The sequence below is a fragment of the Macrobrachium rosenbergii genome, chromosome 11 (genome assembly GCF_040412425.1).
Source record: "Macrobrachium rosenbergii isolate ZJJX-2024 chromosome 11, ASM4041242v1, whole genome shotgun sequence".
NCBI lineage: Eukaryota > Metazoa > Arthropoda > Malacostraca > Decapoda > Palaemonidae > Macrobrachium > Macrobrachium rosenbergii.
In genome coordinates this window covers 10,926,847-10,947,134 of record NC_089751.1, presented here as the reverse complement: position 1 = coordinate 10,947,134, position 20,288 = coordinate 10,926,847, and the positions used below count along the sequence as shown (strand labels likewise).

At 36.6% G+C, this 20,288-nt stretch overlaps 1 protein-coding gene across 10 annotated transcripts in view; it reads right to left on the bottom strand.

Annotated features, from left to right (window-relative positions):
* Syx1A (Syntaxin 1A) overlaps positions 1-20,288 on the bottom strand; it is a 426,953-nt gene that overhangs the window by 134,607 nt on the left and 272,058 nt on the right. For all 10 annotated transcript variants that reach the window (XR_010854459.1, XR_010854460.1, XR_010854458.1 and 7 more), the window contains exons 3-5: positions 1,730-1,829; positions 524-598; positions 1-139 (exon numbers count right to left, since the gene is read on the bottom strand). The exon at positions 1-139 is cut by the window's left edge and continues 44 nt beyond it. Coding sequence is in view for 7 of the 10 variants with exons in the window: in XM_067111171.1 (XP_066967272.1) it covers positions 1-139; positions 524-598; positions 1,730-1,829 (314 nt within the window). In the remaining 3 variants the exon portion in view is untranslated. The remainder of the gene's footprint in view (positions 140-523; positions 599-1,729; positions 1,830-20,288) is intronic.

The window sequence follows — 20,288 nt, the reverse complement described above, 5'->3', positions numbered from 1 at the left end:
TAATCAGTTTGGGTGCGGTTGTACTCTGTCATAACTTCTACAAACTTTCGACTGAGTGTTGAGTGTTGCGTCTTCTTTATCCTTAAATCTGCGCTTGCCTTACTAACATGCTCTTCTGATTCGATGTTTTGTTCAATAACTGAAAAGTGTTTATTCAAAATATTAACACCAAATTGTGTAATACCAACTTAATTCATATCAATACAGACCAAAGATATACGAAACATCTGTTATTATTTCCGAATAGTCCTTAAAATACAAATTTAGCTTTAAATTCACTGTTTTATATTCAATCCTATACTTTTCTGTGAACATTCTTCATGAACACGAGATAAACACATTATTAAGTGGTTATGATATATGATATATCCTTGAATTACATTCTATACAAGTACTCTCCTTTTATTTTACAATGTTGGAAACTAGTTTTGCAAGCAATCCTGATACTGTATTTTTGAAATTAATAGAAGCAATTTGGTATAATTACGATACCTCGTAATTATGTTCACTGAATATAACTTACCTTTAAGTTTAGCTCTTACTCTGTTTGCCGTTTTCTTTATATCTGTCATCATGTCGTCTAGTTCCTGCTTAACCTCTGGAATGATGAAAATTATGGTTAATTTAAAGAATTTATTTTATTGTGAAATGAATGTTACTTTATAAAAACACTTAACTATAATACTGCACAAATGAACTTTGAAGTAAAGCTCAACATAAAAGCTGAACGGTAAGGAAACATCATTTTACTACCATTAGTCAATGGTCAGAATAAATGCTGTCAAAATAAGGATCCACTAACTATGATGCACCTCTTCCCCTTAGCCTCTTATGAAAAAAAAAGCAAGGTTATTCTCAACTCATTTCATGATGACACACGATGATCCCAATTTTGACAACCGCCCCCCCCTCCATCTTTCCACAGGATGTTTAGACTTCTCCCTTTCACAAAAACGCCTACCAGTAAATTCACTGCCTTCCTTAGAATCAATAAAGCAAAAACTTGGCATTTGTGGAAATTAGCCCAGGTGGTGGTGGTCATTTCTCAGTGACATCTAACCTCTGTGTCGTGACCTTGATCTTTATCTCATTTTGCACACCAGCTTCACCGGTGGAGTATGCAAGGAAAGTATGAAGTCATTACCTTGCGCAGCTAGGCTCTATAGCTATGACCTTTGATTAATATGTATAATCATGACCTGGATGTTGACTCACTCCACATCCACTTAAGAAGTGGAGCATACATGCCGAATAAAGTCTCTACTTTACGTAGCTTAAAAGTTATGGCCAGGGTTAAATACCTATTGACCTTTGAGCATAAGCTTGACTACTGGATCCATCACAGAAAATTCTGAACCGACAGTGCCCATATAGGACGTGTTTATAAAGTTTAAAGTCTTCATCTTTAAAAATAATAAAAGAGTGCCTTAAAAAATGTTAAGCTTAGCTGATGAACAGATTAAAAAAAAGCTGGGCATACAGATAGACTGACTACTAGACAGCCCAAATTAACAATGCCCAGGGTAATAAAGACGGGGAGAAAAAAATTAATTCCGACAAAGCAAATAACGATGATGCTGATAAAACCTTCGCGTTTGTCTAACTTACAAGAAAAAGATATTAATATGGCAGAGAGAGAGAGAGAGAGAGAGAGAGAGAGAGAGAGAGAGAGAGAGAGAGAGAGAGAGAGAGAGAGAGAGAGAGAGCATATCTGAAGAAATTAACTTACTTTCATCCGGTTGCGGCGCCGATAGAATTTCGCTGTGCTTTTTCTTAACTTCTTCGACATTGTTTAATATCTTTTCTATCATTTCTCGTATCTCCTCCACCTGTGAACAAAATACATAGTTAGCATTAGACAAGTAAAAGTTTAACCAATTTCATCTTAACTTAAACGTATTTCAGTTTACCATGAATAAATATCACAAGCAAAGATAAAAAATCTATTAACTCAGTTTTATATTCTATGTCATAATTAAGTGACAAATGTGGTAACCATTTTTCAAAATGTATATTTTACAGTTCTGACAAAGGAAATTATCAAGGCTAAAGGCATTACTGTCAAAAACCAGGAGGGCCTTTTCAAAGGTACTTGCATATGTACTTCCAGAAAAATTCTAAATATAGTACTGAACTTACAAGGGTGAAATACTGACATGAGCAACGATGGGCATTGTCACCAACTTTAATAACCAAGACAATTGGTGAGCATTGAAAAATAAAATATTTAAAATAATGAACATAAGACATAATGTGGGGGCACTGTGATTAACAATAAATGTTAAAACATACACTAAACAAACATGAGTTATTTTAAAATTACAAGTTGACCTATGCCAATAAAAACATTTTCAAAACCAGTTACAACCAGTGTCAAAATTCAAAGAACCATGACGGGTGGTAAGCGATTAGAAAAACCTTTAATTTATTTTTTCTGTTAATATCTTAATTTTAATCATTACACACACACACACACATATATATATATATATATATATATATATATATATATATATATATATATATATATATATATATATATATATATATATATATATATATATATATCAAGCTCTTTCCCTTAACAGACGGTGGTTCCATATAACAATATTTTCTGCTTTATCCATCTACAAAGAGCTCATTACTAGCAAGTCAAACCCAAGAGCACGATTCATCTCCACCTTGCATACTCATTCGTGCTTTCCAGATATAGGGGCCCTTTTTTCCAGCACATGTACCACTTTCACAATATATATCCAGGAATTTGTAGGTCTTCCTCCTTCTTTTCCCTTCTGGCACTTCCGAATTATACACACTCTTTACACAAACACGAATTCCACCATTCTTTCTACATATCCAAAGCATCTCATACACGTATCGCACTCTTACAATTCTCCTTACGCCGTAAGTGCTATGAAAACATTCGTACAGCTTCAATTTTTTTATCATTCTCGTTCAACAACCCTACTTCTCTTCCGTAATGGAAAGTTAACTCGACAATCCCTTCAAACGTCCCCACCTAGGTTTCCTTCCACTCCAGACCTCTTCCCATTCTTATGTAGGCGCTTTGCTGCATTCTTTGCTTCAGCGGAGACTAGCCTATCCCCCTCGTTATGTCATCATTGTCATTTTATTCCCTTATAGTGTATATGGTGTAATCAACGCCATGGATGGTGAAAGAATGGAAGGTTCTTACCAAGGGGTATATGTACCAGATGAAGATATGAAGCTAGAGGACGCGAATCAAAGAACAGATAAATTAATGAAGGAAACAATACTGCAATATAACTTATAAAGGAAAACATTAGTCTAAAGAAACCAGAAATGAGAAGTACGAGGAATGTTAGTGAAGACAAGTGTGCGAAAAAGATATGAGAAAATATAAACGCTGTTGAGAATATTTTGCATGGTAAAAAAAAAAGAAGCGAGAAATACGATATGGTAAAAAGCTGAGAACAGTGAAAATAGACATGTGCTTTAAGGCAATTTGGTCATGGGAGAGAGTTGAGGTAGGAAAAAAAAAAAAATAAAATAAAAAGGTGTGTAACCCAAAATTTTTCACGGGGAAGGGAGGCAAGGTGTTGCCTAAACGGAGTGGAATGGGCTTTTTTGGGCCAATACGATGCTGAATAAGGAAAATATAATGGAAAGACGCAATGATTTTTACTGTTTTCTTGAAATGGTACTCAATAAAATACAAACTTTGGAACCCCCTACAACCACAGATTTGGCTGCCATCTTGCAAACGTGGCAGCGAAAATAAGCTTTCGGTGAGTATTTCCTTTGAGACTCATGAGGAAAATCCGTAGAAACAAAATAAAAGTACTATACAATTTTCTGATGCCTTGCACCGTTTTGGCGCTTACGGTACAAGAACATGCGCACCCTTTGGTCATCCCCATTCTTTGCCTAATTCCAGATGGGAAATGAGCTTGCATCTTATTTTGAGGCACACCTCTACCCACAAGTCTATGCTTAGCAACTCAACAATACAGATAAAAAAAAAATGGAAAATAAAGCACATTTTTCAGAGCTCCATCAACATCCCGCGCGGAGTCCCCAGTGAAGCAGCTAGCACTTGTGCCCCGAGAGCTATAAACTTAACTATTCAATAATTTATTCGCCGACGCTGATGAATAGACAACACTGAAAGCTTTTATTTCACTTCCATCCATCAGCTGAGCCCCGTACAACATTTATACATGGAACCCAGTAAAGCGTACACGTACATTATTAATTACAGTATATAGTTGTTCTTGGTTAAATTTTGCATTAAGATCAAAGAACCTTAATACACGCAAAGATTGCTCAAAAGTTACTATGCATCTATGTGGTATGAACTTTGGACTTCTCCCAGGCTTTGATGAGAACTGTGTATAAAGTGTCATTTTCATTACCTTGGGTAACTGTATAAAGAGGTTATGACAAGCGGGACATGCCTGCCTCAGACTCCTCTTTGCAGCAATTCCAAACCGGAATGCCAGTCTTTGTTACACATTTTCCATACAATCATGGGAATTCTCCTGCAGACAGAAACAACTTTTATTGAAACTGGAATGGTATTTGCTTAATCTTGGAATGTTATCCCAAACAATCCTCATGTACTTCTAGTTTCACAAGCTTTTAAGGAAACCAAGTGGCTAACAGAGGACACGGAAGGATCTTTAGGAATCTTGTGATAGGTCGACCTCCATTAGGATCTTTCGGAGGAGTGGCCCACCACTGAATCCCTCCCATACTGTGGAAGAGTCGAAACCGTCAAATGACTCATATGATTACGTCAGCATTGTCTAATACGAACTGTCAAGTTCGTTTGGATTTTGCAAGGCTAATAAACGATGAACATTTAGATGATGTTTAGAGCCATAATTTTTTAATGAAATGACCAGCAAAGCCTAACTGTAAAGGGGTTGTGGTACAATTTGGTCTATTTACTGTTATTACAGCATGTGAAGTTGCCGTGTGTTTTCTTTCTTCATTACACTAGTTGTAACAATTCAGTTGAGGTGTAAGGGAATCAGTTCATCCAAGAATTCATCTCGTGGTGTACACAGGTGTAACTTTAGTCTTTAGTAAATATTTGTAGTGTTTGTACACTTCCCAAATAATTCTGCAATACTCCCCAGCAGATTTTGTTCATAAAAAATCTCTTTTGAGATACACAATTATAAGCGTTTTCCTCATTACAAAATGATTATACTGACAGCATTATATAAAAAATGACAAGAAAAGAATAGGAAAATTATACGAAACATTTTGAAAAATTCACTTTGCATCGCTAGGAGGAGGAGTCAATGAGGATACTAAAGCCCGAGTCCAAAATCTAAGCATGATTACTAACACGTCAGTATCAAATAACCGTCGTCGAAGTTATATGAAGAACACCTTCCATAATAGATATGAAAAGCACTAGAAAAATGAAAAAATTTCACTAACACGTAGCTTATCTTATGACGTCATAGATGTTCGGGAAAGGTCAGGTGACTCAAGTAGATTGATAAGATGGAGAACAAGCGAGCGCACAGCACCTCATTAACTTACATAAGACTACTGTAATGTTCCGTTATGCGACACAGCTCGGCAGCTTAGCATCAACAAAACAACCGTAAATATATAGATACGGCGGAAGAGTTCGAGGAACTGTGGAACACTGGCACGGCATGCTTAGCTCCAACAGCAGTTGCGACAGAGATTCAAGAGAGAAAATAAGCCTCTAGTTAATGAACATACCATACACAAACAAAACACAGAGAGAGAGAGAGAGAGAGAGATGGGGGTAGGGAAGAGAATATTTTTTTGACGAGTTGTTAATCTACCTTAGAACTAATGTAGGTAACTCTGCTCACTACAAACTACTAAAATTACATGCTTATTTTGTATCTACAGTACACTCAACTTCACGGGGTGACGGCTGAGCTGGTTACAGCCAACAAATTTTTCTGCCACATCTTCCAAGGTCGTTAGGCTTTGTACTGATATTTGAGTTTTTCATATTGTAAAGTGCGCTCTTTAGAGAAAGATTATGTATATATTTTTTCTTCTGACACTTGCGTGATTATTTACAACACAAGAGTTTTAAGTGTTCAACACAGGAATGTTAAACACTTAAAACCACGTCTGTCAGATTAAAAAAAATTTCGAAACATTGTAACCAAATCTGTGAGGAGCTTTGACCATCCGTGATGAAATAGGGTTTATATATCCTTACAGACAGACGCAGCTTATTTTACACACCCATCCTTGACTCAAGACAGGCGATCAGACATGATTAGAGAGTGATTCAAAATCAACATCAAATAGGGTATATTAATCACTAATTGATAACGCAAAGAACCAGTTTATTTAATCCCATCAACAAATTGCTCTTTTCTCATTACATTTTCCATTACAATGATAAGTCTGGCACCGATCATACACGGCGCTCATCTAGCTTCAAAGTCACTGTAATACTTTCATGGAAAGGGCTATTCATAACATTATGCATACTAAAGTAAATCACACCTGTAATGATTACAAAGGCTAACAGTGTCCTTCACGCACATTAGTTTACAAATTGCATTTGGGTGGAAATAGTAATGATCACAAATGCTTAGGGAATTGGAATTACATAAGTAACATTCTTGAATTTGGTAACATATTCCTAAAACACCGTACGAAAATGATAAACCTCAAATATCCGGGAAGCGTGAGAGTTTACATGAATCTAGGCAAGTGGGGCAGTAAGCGGGTCGAGACGCTGATAATGATGAACGTTCTGATCACTCTTATGAAGTGCTAATGTCAAGAAGTTTTTGCACGAGGGCTCGACTGATTCAAAAGCTGAAGCTTGAATACAACACTGACTGCTGTTTCGTTCTTCCCTGGAGCCACCCAGCATAAAAATAATCCAATATTCTAGAAAGAATACGGTAATAATAATGTGAAATCTTCACACGTTAATCAAACTAATAATAAACATTTAATGTTACAATGTGCGTCTACCCGCATACAGAGAGAGAGAGAGAGAGAGAGAGAGAGAGAGAGAGAGAGAGAGAGAGAGAGAGAGAGAGAGAGAGAGAGAGAGAATGTTATACAGTGGAACCAATATGAGACGGCTCAGCAGATCGATGTATGCTTTGTTAAGGCTGGTTTCCCTTCACACTTGCATACACACACTACTCCTCCTCCTCCTCCTAGAGGATTCTCATCCCCTAATACAGCAAAGATTTTCTCTAGCTGCACCACAGAATGCACTGCGTGTATGTGTATCTATCTGTAAATTATATTTACCTGTGTATGTATGTATATATATATAATATATATAATATATATATATATATATATATATATATATATATATATATATATATATATATATATATATATATATATATATAAAATATATATATAATTTGAACAGTATATGCGCATACGCCTTTTTTTCCCATTTGAATCTGCGCGGGTGGTTTCAGGTATTACCTTTACAGTTTCCACAACTGTACGTTTGAAGGTTACTAATCTCACTCCCTTCCGAATGGCTGTTCAAAAAGCGCATGCGCAGAAAGCGTCTTTTTTTTTTTTTTTTTTTTTTTGGGGCTTCATTCGCGCACAAATCAGGTACAACGGTGCTTAACTTTGCTGATCAAACGAGCAGCAGTGTATATATAGTCTGAATTTTAAACTCATTTTTAGAGGTGTAGTTCAAGAAGTCATTGGCACAAATGATTAAACAGTCGCACGAAGGTGATTCACTACTCTATATTAAGATCCTTAAGGGAAAAAATTCTGCTAAAGTAAATTATTAAAATAGATGATCAGACATTCTGTCCTTCCTTCAACTTCTCGAATTAAATGGAACCGGCGGCACTTTACTCATACCACAGCACTTTTAACTGCTTTTGTTAAGTGACGAGTCAGCATCAATGTACGCTATTTCTTGATAACGCGAGGTGTAATAGTTTTTCTATGGCATCATCGATTTTTTTAAAAATTGTGCAGCAAACTGCGTTTTTAAATTCAACTTGACAAATACATCCACTTCGCAAGCGTTATGAAAATTTAAATTTCCTTAAACCAATGGTACTGGTGCCAAGTCGTTGAACTTGTTATAATAGAAACAGATGCCACTACAAGAAAAAGTAGCCTAACCCTAGACAGACACAGATTTGCCCCTGACGTACCTTCCCTTCCTCGGTCCAAAACCCCTTAAAAAATTAATAGAGCAACTGGAAACTTTTTTTTTTAGATAACTTGTAAATAGACAGAAAGACATTAGTATAAAATACTTTCGTTCTCCCGTCATGATCCCAATGTGCTGACAGCTTCAATCCTCAGCTTTCAAACTGAAGAAGTTATTTAAAACCAAAGTTCGAATGAAAAATCGGAATATCTATTTATTTTCTATAAATTTCTGTCACAACTAAAGAACTGGATTTATAGAAATTCCCTAACTTAGGCGTACCTAACAGCAGCGCGAACTGTGAAATCAATCTGCAAGTAGTTTCGGTGGGTAATGCAAAAACTTTGGGTCTTATTGCTCGCTGGAGAACGAAACTGTACTAACATACACAGGGCTTCAGAGAGTTGGTTTCATCATGTTCCCTGTTTACAACTTAATGTTTTCTCGCCAAAAACCAGAGAGTAAATAATTAATACTATACCTTACTGCACTCGTAATGATAATACCAATACAACAGTTCATAGGCCTACTGCTGAAGGTCTCGGACACTTACTGTTAAAAAAATCTCTGAAGTGTTGTTTCACATTATGAAAGGGACACTATATTATCATAAAAGAATTATAGGCAAAATTCGGTTGGCTTGTGCGCACGCGCGCGAGCGAGCCTACTTGAAAGGCGTGACGTATCGCGCACACATCGTAGCAGGTCCTGTGACCCCAGAGGGAGGAAGGATTCCATCCAAACTCATTAATCACTTTCTCAAGGACGTTAATAACAGACCCACGCTATTCTCTACGGGGAGGAGAAGCTTTAGCAAACCTAGCATCCCGACAACAAGAGTGACAGAGTGACAGGGCCAAGTTAATCAATGGGACAAAAGCCGGCTAATATCGCTGTTGTAGGTTCTCGGACTCTTTTGGGGAAAATGGTAACCAAAATTGGAAGGAGCGGAAAAGGACAATGGTCCACTTCCGAATAGCTTGGGTGGAAAAATGCACAAAAAGTGGCCTACAGAGAGAGAGAGAGAGAGAGAGAGAGAGAGAGAGAGAGAGAGAGAGAGAGAGAGAGAGAGAGAGAGAGATACAAAACAATTAATGTAAAACTTAAAAATAGCTACTGCAATTTGTTGATAAATATTTCTTTCTAATGCAGACGATGCAAGAGTTCCGGAATTATATCTAGAGAAGGGAAGCAATGTATTTAATTTTACTGTTGTTATAGTTGCTCATGAGCGAGATACCTCCAGTTATTACGACTGTCTGAATTTGTGTGTGAAGCTGTCGATCTTCCACTGGAGGTACCATTAACTGGAGCTCATCAAACCGACCTCTAATGAATTAGTGTAGTACACATGTATATACATATTGCGAACACGGTATGCGCATATCAATTGTTGCGTTAATCTTTTCTATAAAATTAAATTTTATTCCTGGTGAAAGTGTAAAAAAAAAATTAAAGATAAATCTATGTAGTGTTTGTTTGTTTGTTGTATACTCTCTCCAAGCAAGTAGGATGATCGCACGTTCAGACCAACAATAACCATATACAAGAAACCACACTGAGATACGGAATCAATGCAGATTTCTCTCGATTCCGGAAATGATGGCTTCGGTGAATTTTTTACCGTCAGGCTTCGGTATAATCTCCCTGCTTCCGTTCTGTGATTCCAATGACGCTGCCCGGCCAAGATCTAGAGAGTATAGACTCTCTAGACCTTGGCCCGGCGATCAAGGATCAAGGATCAGTCCTTGGTTTAAGGAAGACGTCTGTTCTCGCTCAGGTCTGCCGAGCTTCGCCTACGCACGAAGCCAATGGACAAAGGAAGACCCGAACAGATATTTTTGTAAACCAAATGATTTTAATTTTATTATCAGAATTTACTCAATAATTTTGTAAAACCGGTACGAGCTAACAGCACGGTAACCTACGTAACTGAATGAATGACGCAGTGAAAAGATGTGATTAAGTAAAACTCAAAATTAACCTTTATTGTAACACCAAGAATATATTTCAGAAACAATATATAGATAAACAATAAAATTCATAATATAGCTCATTGTTACATGACCAACTGTAAATGGACCAGTCACCCATATCCCCGCCGCCCACCCACCCACTTCCGTCAGGTTTGCCATACACAATGACTTCCTTCCGGAATTTGTAAGGAAGTCTTATAAGCTATACTAGTTTCCACCGATAAAAAAAAAGGATGCTCGGATGACAAAACCATGAAATAAAATCGTGTTCGTTTAATTCTACGTCTTTTCCCGCCCCAGAAATTTTTATTTCCGTGAGTATACGTGGTCTCAAAATCAATAAATATGAAAACAGTAATATTCGTAATGAATAAAAAAAAAATGAAAGGCAAACTTTTGGTACTGTATCCTTCTCATTCTTACTGAAACTATTACAATGACTTAAATTGCTGTCATGGTTCTCTGACGCTTAAATTTTCCCAAAATGGCGAGAAACCAAGTCAAAAAATGCACGCAATGCAGAATATTTTCAAACCGAAACTAACAGCCGTGGACAAAATCCAATGTCTGTTCTCTCAAATTTCTTCAACTTTCCTCAATAAGAGAAGTTTCTATTCCTTCATAGTGATGAACCCACGTTCTGAATCTTTCCTTTTTATTTTTCCCACAAAGTCAGCACTAAATTAAGCAGCACTGGAACTTAAGAGTAGAAGATGAAAATGTGAAATGTTAACGAGCGACGTACGCCGACTGATGGCCAAAGTTAACATGGCCTTCTGCCAGAGGCACAAAAAAAAAGTTAACTAACGGCCTAATCTAGCAACTGATAAATGACATTCAAGTTCTGGTGTCAATACTAACGACCAACCAACTCCAAACATGGCTAACTAATAACGAATTTACAAATACGACATGATGTTTCAGTAATAAGAATAGGATTATTAACACCAATACTGAAGAAAGGGTAACCAACGCCGAACCAAGAAAAAGTATTCTAAAGGTGACAGTACCATGGAAAGGACATTAAAACTCAGGAAATTAACTTCGTTACCGGGAATTACCAACAGGAAAGACATGAATCATCCATGAAAATGATATGTGTAGGCTAATCCAGTGAAGAATGCGATCCGTAACCAACATTAGCACATGACGTGTGTAATACCACTAAAGCATAACTAACGTCTGTAATCAGTATATGATAAGGTGGTATTAGCACATGTGAAATTATACCTGTTATTTAACACGATATATTAGTGGGTGACTAATGAGATGACAGATGACGTTTGCAGGAGTTTCTGTGACAGGTCATGTTGGCTGGTACATGTAAATAAACTTCGAAAACAGGTGTTAGCAACTAAGAAATGATAAATAATATACAATGACAAATGAGTTATTCCGAGTGACGAGTTTTTACGATACGTTAGAATGTGTAGGCGGGAGAGTGACTGGTTTGGTGCAATGGTGGTCTACGATAGGGCTTGTTATGTCTCCGTGGATATAAGCTATTATTTCTTAGTTCCAGACATTAGCAACCATTTCTTACTTGCAAATGTGAGCTTGTATTTTCAACTGGTATTCATGGCTGTCATATCCACTTCCTCAGATATTTCCTGGTTTTCTTAATCAGTGCTTTGCTCTGGTTACAGACACTAGTCCTTTAGTCTTCGTTGCGAGCATAAAACGTCCTTTTCCGTTTCCGTGTATTCAGCTATTATTTTAGGTAAAAGCAGCAGCAATAAGTTGAGCCAGTAAAAACAAACTGTCTTTTGCTCACAGAGTGATTATAGCTGCCGTTTTACAAAGACTAGATGCAGAAATTGCTTTTATTCTCTATTCCCATTCATATTTATTTAAATTACTTTTAATTTTGGTTGCAGAAACCGTCTATCATGTTTTACACAGCTGCGTCTACTGGACACGAAGAAAAACTGAAAAACAGCTGTAAGCATACCCGACTGAATACAGAACCAACCCCTTGCAGTATCATGAGCAATGATACTGCTAGTTACACTTTACCATGATGCAAGTGAGGAAAGCTACATTACTCTCCTCAAACACAGGTGTCGGATATCCTCTCTACAAAAATACAATTGTCGCACAAAGATTTTAAATGGATAAAAAGAGTAATAGTACCGCTATGAATAAGATCCTAAATATAATCTGAGATTCCTTTGTAGTCAAAGCACCTGAAAGGAACATGCCTCTGGCAAAGATTACAATTATGAGCGAGCAAGCGCGGACACTCATATACACATCCTCCGACACACTGGAGCTGGCGTGAGTACTACTACAGTAATAATTTATGGGTCCATACGCAGAGGGCTGAAGTATCCTCAAGTTGGAATAATTCACGAAAAGAGATCCCCCGTCAACATCCAGATCAGAATTCATCTCCAAATGTAATCATCTGTTCTGGTTTACAGACGACACCCATAATGCTTATTAGAAACCATCAATAGACTTTCTGATACATCTTGTGGATATGAAGAAAAACTGAAAGACAGCTAAAAACAGAGAGAACTAAGTAAACACAGAACTCTTTGTAACATCACAGATAGAGATAATGACATCGCACTTTTTGTGGAAAAAAAAAATGTTACATCCGGTCAACTGATGTGATAGCAAATATTACAACACAACTGATCACAGTTTACAGAGGCGAATATCAACGTGCTCTTTACATATCTTTGTGAGACTGGGCATGTTTATAATACGATTTAGATTTGGAGGAATTTAGATCTGATGGGACAATGGGATATAGTCCAGCTTCCAAGGCTGAGCGACTTTTTGGGGAGTCAATAGACAATGATAATGGGCGGTCGAATAGCTATCAAATCATTCAGCCGCTATCGGATGCTTTCACAGCTGTCAGTTTTATACTTTTTTTTATTGTTATTTTATCTCTTCACGTCTATCCGATTCTGAGAGAGAGAGAGAGAGAGAGAGAGAGAGAGAGAGAGAGAGAGAGAGAGAGAGAGAGAGAGAGAGAGAGAGAGAGAGAGAGAATATTAAATTACCATGTGGAATATGTGACAATATTTCGTGCAAGTCTTCAACATGTATTTGTTACACTCACATGTAAAGGCATATTGCATACATTTATGCAAACATAACTACGTATTACATTTCTATATGTTATTAGTGTGAAATAACCAGCAAAGGCTCTTTCTACATGAAATATCCAACCTAAGGCATATGACAGAGGCTGTAGGCGGCTATCGCACAAAAGAAAGGTTTGTGCAACTTTAAAGAGAAAAAACAATAGCCCAATCAATCATGAAAAGGAATATTGAAGTCATATTCCTGGGAATGGGAATATACTCGTTTAATTATGATGATTTGCTACTGTTCTATTTTAAGAGAGCAACCCAAAGCACCTGCCTACCAGGCTTTCAAAAAACAATGTCTAATATGACACACAAAAGTGAAAACCCAATTACCATTTTCTCCTTTAATTTTAATTAAGAAGTTATTAAAAAAAACTTCTGTTGTAATAGCGCAATGTCCTACCAAACCTTCCATATTGCGTGACAAATCTTTGCTAATATTATATATACATATATAAATGCTTGCTCGCATGCTCAAACATTTCATTACTTTCATACATTTACACATAAGCCGATACATATACACCTATAAACAAGAAAAATATACACATCAAATATATATATATGTGTATATATATATATATTATATCATATATATATATAATATATATACACACACACACACACACACACACACACACACACACACACACATATATATATATATATATATATATATATATATATATATATATATATATATATATATGATAGAAAGGACAAATTTTGACTGCATTAAAACACGAAGCTTGTTTTGCTTGGAAGATTTCTGAAAAACGCTTAATAGAAGACTGCGCTAACGATCCAAAGGTCAACGAGCTTTTGCAGGCATTCTGTGCGAGTTCTTTACACAATTCTGGTATTCCCCAAAGGAATTCCTTTTCAAATCTTAGAGTAATCTACCTTTCAAACACCAGAAGTCCCTAAGTAGACCTCATTTAAAATATTTCCTAAAAATCATTTTCTGTTATTCAGAGAGAGAGAGAGAGAGAGAGAGAGAGAGAGAGAGAGAGAGAGAGAGAGAGAGAGAGAGAGAGAGAGAGAGAGAGAGAATTACGTTAACGGGTGAAATAATCATTCTGAGTACTAATGTACATCTCATTACTGTCTCGCTCGGTGTATGTGACAAAACTTTCATTATATGTCTAATATAATTATATATATAAAGAGAGAGAGAGAGAGAGAGAGAGAGAGAGAGAGAGAGAGAGAGAGAGAGAGAGAGAGAGAGAGAGAGAGAGAGGAGGGTTTTGCGTTCAAATATATGAGAGAGAGAGAGAGAGAGAGAGAGAGAGAGAGAGAGAGAGAGAGAGTATCGACCCCAAGGCCGGTCATTCAGAGAGCAGACAGCGCGGCGCTCTCATCTCATACCCCGTACGGGCCTTACTCCTATCCACAACCGTGTACACTTCGGTACGCACACCCGTACACACCGGTCTACACGTCTCCCCCAGCCTCCCTGCCACGAAAAGGAAAAAAATCTAAAAGCGACACAGTGCCTCAGACATAGTATGTGGGTGGGTAAGGCCGCACCATTCAGCATCCCTTTTAACCGTTACGGAAATTTGGCATGATACACATACACACACATACATACTTACAGACACACGTCTATAAATGTGTGTGTCTGTTTGTGTGTGTGTTCCAGAATGACTGAAATGCATTGAGCAATTTCAGCCAAACTTGGTGTACATATGACTTACTATCTGGAAAAGAATACTGTGGGGGAAAGACATCACTAGCATTAAAGGGCACCAAATGGGGCTGGTTCTGCCCGTAGACTTAGTAACTAAACAAACTCTACGGGTTTATCATACCTCATTTTGGTACACATATTCTTACTATCTGGAAAATAATACAGTGGGGTGGGGGGTCAGTCATCACTGGCACCAAAGGGGGTGGGGATGGGAAGGGGGTGACATGTAAAAATAACCGAAAACGACAAATATTAGTGTGTAATCCATGGTTTTCGAGGTTGCTGTAATGAATATTGACACTCCCAATGCCCTTTAAGTCCAAGTTCAGCCGATCAGAATGGGGGGTGAGAAGGGGTGAAATATAAAATGTTAGTAACTGAAGCAACTACTTAAAAGGAGAGTAGGAGCGTGAGAGGGAGAGGCAGTGAGAGAGAGAAGTAATGAGAGAGAGAGTAGAGGGGGTGTTAGGGAGGAGAGAGAAAGAGAGAGAGAGAGAGAGTAAAGGGGGTGTTAGGGAGGAGAAAGAGGGAAAGAGCGAGAAAGAGAGTTTATCGGTTGTCAATCAGTTTTCCCGGGCAGCACCAGGTTGGTCAGCTGGTATGTATGTATGTATTATATGCATGTATGTATGTATATAATAATATATATATATATATATATATATATATATATATATATATATATATATACACACATACAGATATACATACACGTTAGTTCTAGCAAATGAACATTCCACTTCAGTCAGCAAGCATTCCTACAAATGCCAGAAATAAAGCGCAATCTTGGAACCCAAGAAGTACTTAGATTTCCTTTACCGAATGGTCGATATACAATCTGGCCTTAAAACTTGAAATATGGCATTGTCTTCTAAGGAAGTAGGAATTTCTTTATTTCAAAACTAATTTGGTAGAACATTAGTACTTACAATCATGGATTCACAACTACAATCAACAGCCTATTCCCAACACAACTATGCTGACATTAAGGCCATCGACAAGAAACGTGAGGTGCTTATTGCTGATTAATTTGACATCAGTTAATACATATTTAATGGAGGTGGGTAAACATTTTTTATTACAGAATTGCAAACGAGCAGACGTTCAATCCAAGCGCTGGCTTGTAGTAACTATACCTGGCCTACCTTAGATTTGACATGATGCTTCAAGAACGTTGTTTAATCATCTACTCCGACACAAAAGTATTTAAAATTAAATTATATGGCATTCTTTTTGAAGCACACCAACAGGTAATACCCACTGCAGCTTAACCTCAAAGTTCACATAATGATGCTATAAGACTTGCGTCTAGGGTGAAATTGCTCATGTTCTTTCCCAAGGTTTACTATTGACGCACCCGCCACCAAAATAGCTTTGAAGTCGAGAAATTCTCCCTTGCTTAAAAGACGATGATACCGAAAACATCTGATAATGAGAATACAAATTTCTCTTCTAAATTAGCAATTATAATAAGGGAGAAACTTATACAAAATAGTGGTTCATTACTTCAATTCAGTGAGAATGTGCTAATATATCTAATATATATACCTGAAAATGACCTTCGGATACAACTCGTTATCATAAACAACTACAGCCTGCACTTTATTCATTCATAAATATTTTCCCTGTATTCATTCATCTCCAGTATGCAAGACATATATTCATTGCCAAATACTGCTGCATACATGCAGTCATCCATCCGTGCACAGCAAAATTTATTCATTCACAAAAATTTTTCCGTACATAAATTACACATACCGCTCTATGCATCGATTCACTCAAGCTAACGTCCCAAATATTTGTTTACTGTAAGCCTGAACGATCTTCCTAAACTAAATATAAAAAGAGTACGTCATTCATAAGGGTCATCCAAAGGAGCTACGTCGGAGCACAGTCGAAGATTCATTTGTTCCACAGAGGCGAACTGAGGCCCGTGCAATTCCTCCTTCCAGTGCCGCTGGAGAGAGGATAAGCGAGAGGACAGAAATCAAGCAAACCACTTTAAAAGATCAAAACTGGGTCTCTACGGCAGAGTCCGCCCATCCACCCACATCCGCGCCCACTCACGCAGTAGCAGCCGGCTGCTGGTATAAAATCAATTAAGAGATGCTTGGAAATGAGAGTAGTTTCAACTCTCATTCTTAAACCAAATACGGTTAGACAAACAGAGGGTGGGTGACTGGAAATATGTATATAAAATGCATCATTACTTCTTTCAAATAATTATTTAAAAGTCTTTCCCTTTCCATTCGTGAAGTGTCTTTCCTCTTTAAACTTAAAATAAATCTCATTTCGGAAATTGAAATTAAATTTTCTTTCATTAAATCTTCAAGAAAGACAAAATTTGAGTGATTTTCAGGATGGCATCACGAATTCAGTTGTAATATGTCTTGCATAAGCTTGAGTGAACCTCCTAAATTATTTATTTTATCATCAGTGCGATGTCGAATGCCATTCCTTTCCTTATGTATAAAGTATGATTATTCAAAGAAAAATAAGAAAACTGGAATAAGATCTCTTAAATTCATCGTCCAATACGAGATATGGAAATTAGCTTACAAGGACTATACATTATATTGTAAGCACATGTATTTTACCAATATACACGTATGTTTTATTCACCACAAATATTACAAATTTCTGAGGATCTGATACTTCGTTAATCTAATTTACTTGGCAAACAGAAGAAAGACCTCAAGCCGGTCTGACTGGAATACACGGGCAGAACGTGTTTATTCCACGGAGTTCGAAATATTACGGCTATTAAGCGAAACAGCTCATCAAAAACCCGGAATGCGACGAAAAAACAAAAATAGTAATGACCTCTGGAATTCCGGAGCCGCGACCTACACTCTAATCCCTGGACCAACATAGAGGAGAGGGACCGGAAAGGGTTCGGAGCAGTCCCATGTATGCATATGGAGAGTAGGGTCGGGGAAAAAGGCTCCTCCCGCCCTAAGGAGCTCGACAGAGTCCAGGAGACAAGAGGTTAATCGCTTTCAAACGGCGAAACTTCACGAATTCATTGGCGCATATATTCCAACAGCTGGTGTTACATTTACTTGACGAGAATAGAAAGACTTCAGATGCAGTGTTTGCATGCAAAAACTATTTCCCGAGTATATACTTTTTATTAACGAGTGTCACGTGATCCTTACACTGGAGTGAAGGGGCGAGAGATGAGGGGAACAATCAAATGAAATCAACTCTCTCTCTCTCTCTAATCCATTCCTTTCTTTCCCTCTTTTAGAACCCAAGTCCACCTTTAAAACCGATCTCTTGGCACATAAATTGCTACTAAATGCGACACGCATGCTCCGGCGCGTGCGCGCTCTCTTCATAAATGAAAGGCCCGAAAGATCGCCTGGTTAAATGACAAGCGAATATCACCATTCCACCGAGTGGTCTTACATGCCTACTTGCATTCCAATTCAATTCCACTGAATATTCACTGTTATAATAAATCATTCTTAGGAAGCGAAGCGTCAACTACATCGACATGAAGACAAACAGATGTGACAGCACCATTCATATATTCTGTGTCTCCGAAGATAAGAAACATGGCAGGAAAACTGTACTAAATATCTATTATGATCTCTAACGTTACTCTTGAGGAATCCTTGCCAGGAGAGTCATTATCTTAAAATTTATGAATGACAAGTTCAAGTGGTCAAGTTTACCACTTTCTTAAAAAATACCGCCATACTCGCTTGGGGTTTAAAACTTGAACCTTTAATCCTTTTTCCTGCAAACTACATTTCTCTTATTACCTACATCATGACACTAAACATAACTGCTAGCAATAAGGGGTCAAGAACTAGAGTTATGCCTCATAACCAACATTTTACTCGGAAAATCTGACACACATATATATATATATATATATATATATATATATATATATATATATATATATATATATATATATATATATATATATATATAAAACAGCGATAACATTAACAGATTTTCTCTCACTTTCTCACACACATACATAGATATGTATATAAATACATAAATGTACATACATTATGTACATCACTATATACTGTGTATATATATAATAAATAATATATATATATATTGTATATATATGTGTATATATATTTATTATATATTATACATAATATACATTATATACATATATACTGTATATATATATATATATATATATATATATATATATATATATATTGTATATATATACATATACACATATATATATTTATTATATATTATACATAATATACATTATATAAAATATTGAAAAATCACAAGGTGATAATGTTTATTTTTTCAAATGGAAATAATCCAGGTCAGACGTCATGCAAAACAAGGTTTATGAACAACACACCTGTCTATAAAAAAAAAATATATCCAAGATATAGCCTGTTTTAACAAATGTATATATATATATAATATAATAAATTCTATATATACAAGTCCTCTGGAAAATGTCTTAATAAACGAAATATGGTATTTTTGTATTAAAACCTCACGTGTTCCTATGAGTTATGAGAGCGCACACACACAAACATACATATGTATGTATATATAAGATACAAGATATATATGCTTGCAATCAATACATATAACAAATATGTCTGCGACCAAAAGCAATTGTTAGTACCGATATTCTCTCAAAATCAGGTTTTTAGGAAAAATCACATATCCCTTGGTGATAATGTTTATACTTATTTATTTTTCAAATGGAAATAATAAAAATGAGAAATTCAAATATTCGCCCCAAACTGTACAGCACAGAAAATAAATTATAATATTCTTCATCAACTATCATCATTAAAGGTTAATGACAGCAAAAATAAACAAAAGAAAACTAACTCATGGAAATCATTATTTGAAGAATAAACTGATGCATTTACACAGGCGCGTGTTATGCAATTTATTAATGCTATCGAAGGATTAACATTCTTTTATTTCAAAGTCTTTGGATAGGTTTCATCTGCTAATACCATTAAGGTCATTGGGGCATCATTGTTAATGACAGCAAAAATAAAACAAAATCATTATTTGGGAGCACTCGAGGACTTATAAAGTCTTTGGACACTGCTTTGGGCCAGGAGAGTGTGTGTGTGTGTGTGTGTGTGTGTGTGTGTGTGTGTGTGTGTGTGTGTGTGTGTGTGTGTGTGTGTGTGTGTGTGAGAGAGAGAGAGAGAGAGAGAGAGAGAGAGAGAGAGAGAGAGAGAGAGAGAGAGAGAGAGAGAGACTAAAAAGGACTTCCATTCATTTTTGAATCTCAATGCCCATAACACTAAAAGGATAATTTTTTAAATGTTACTCAATAATACAAAACAGAAAACCTTGGAGAACTCCCCCTTGGAATATACGAAGAT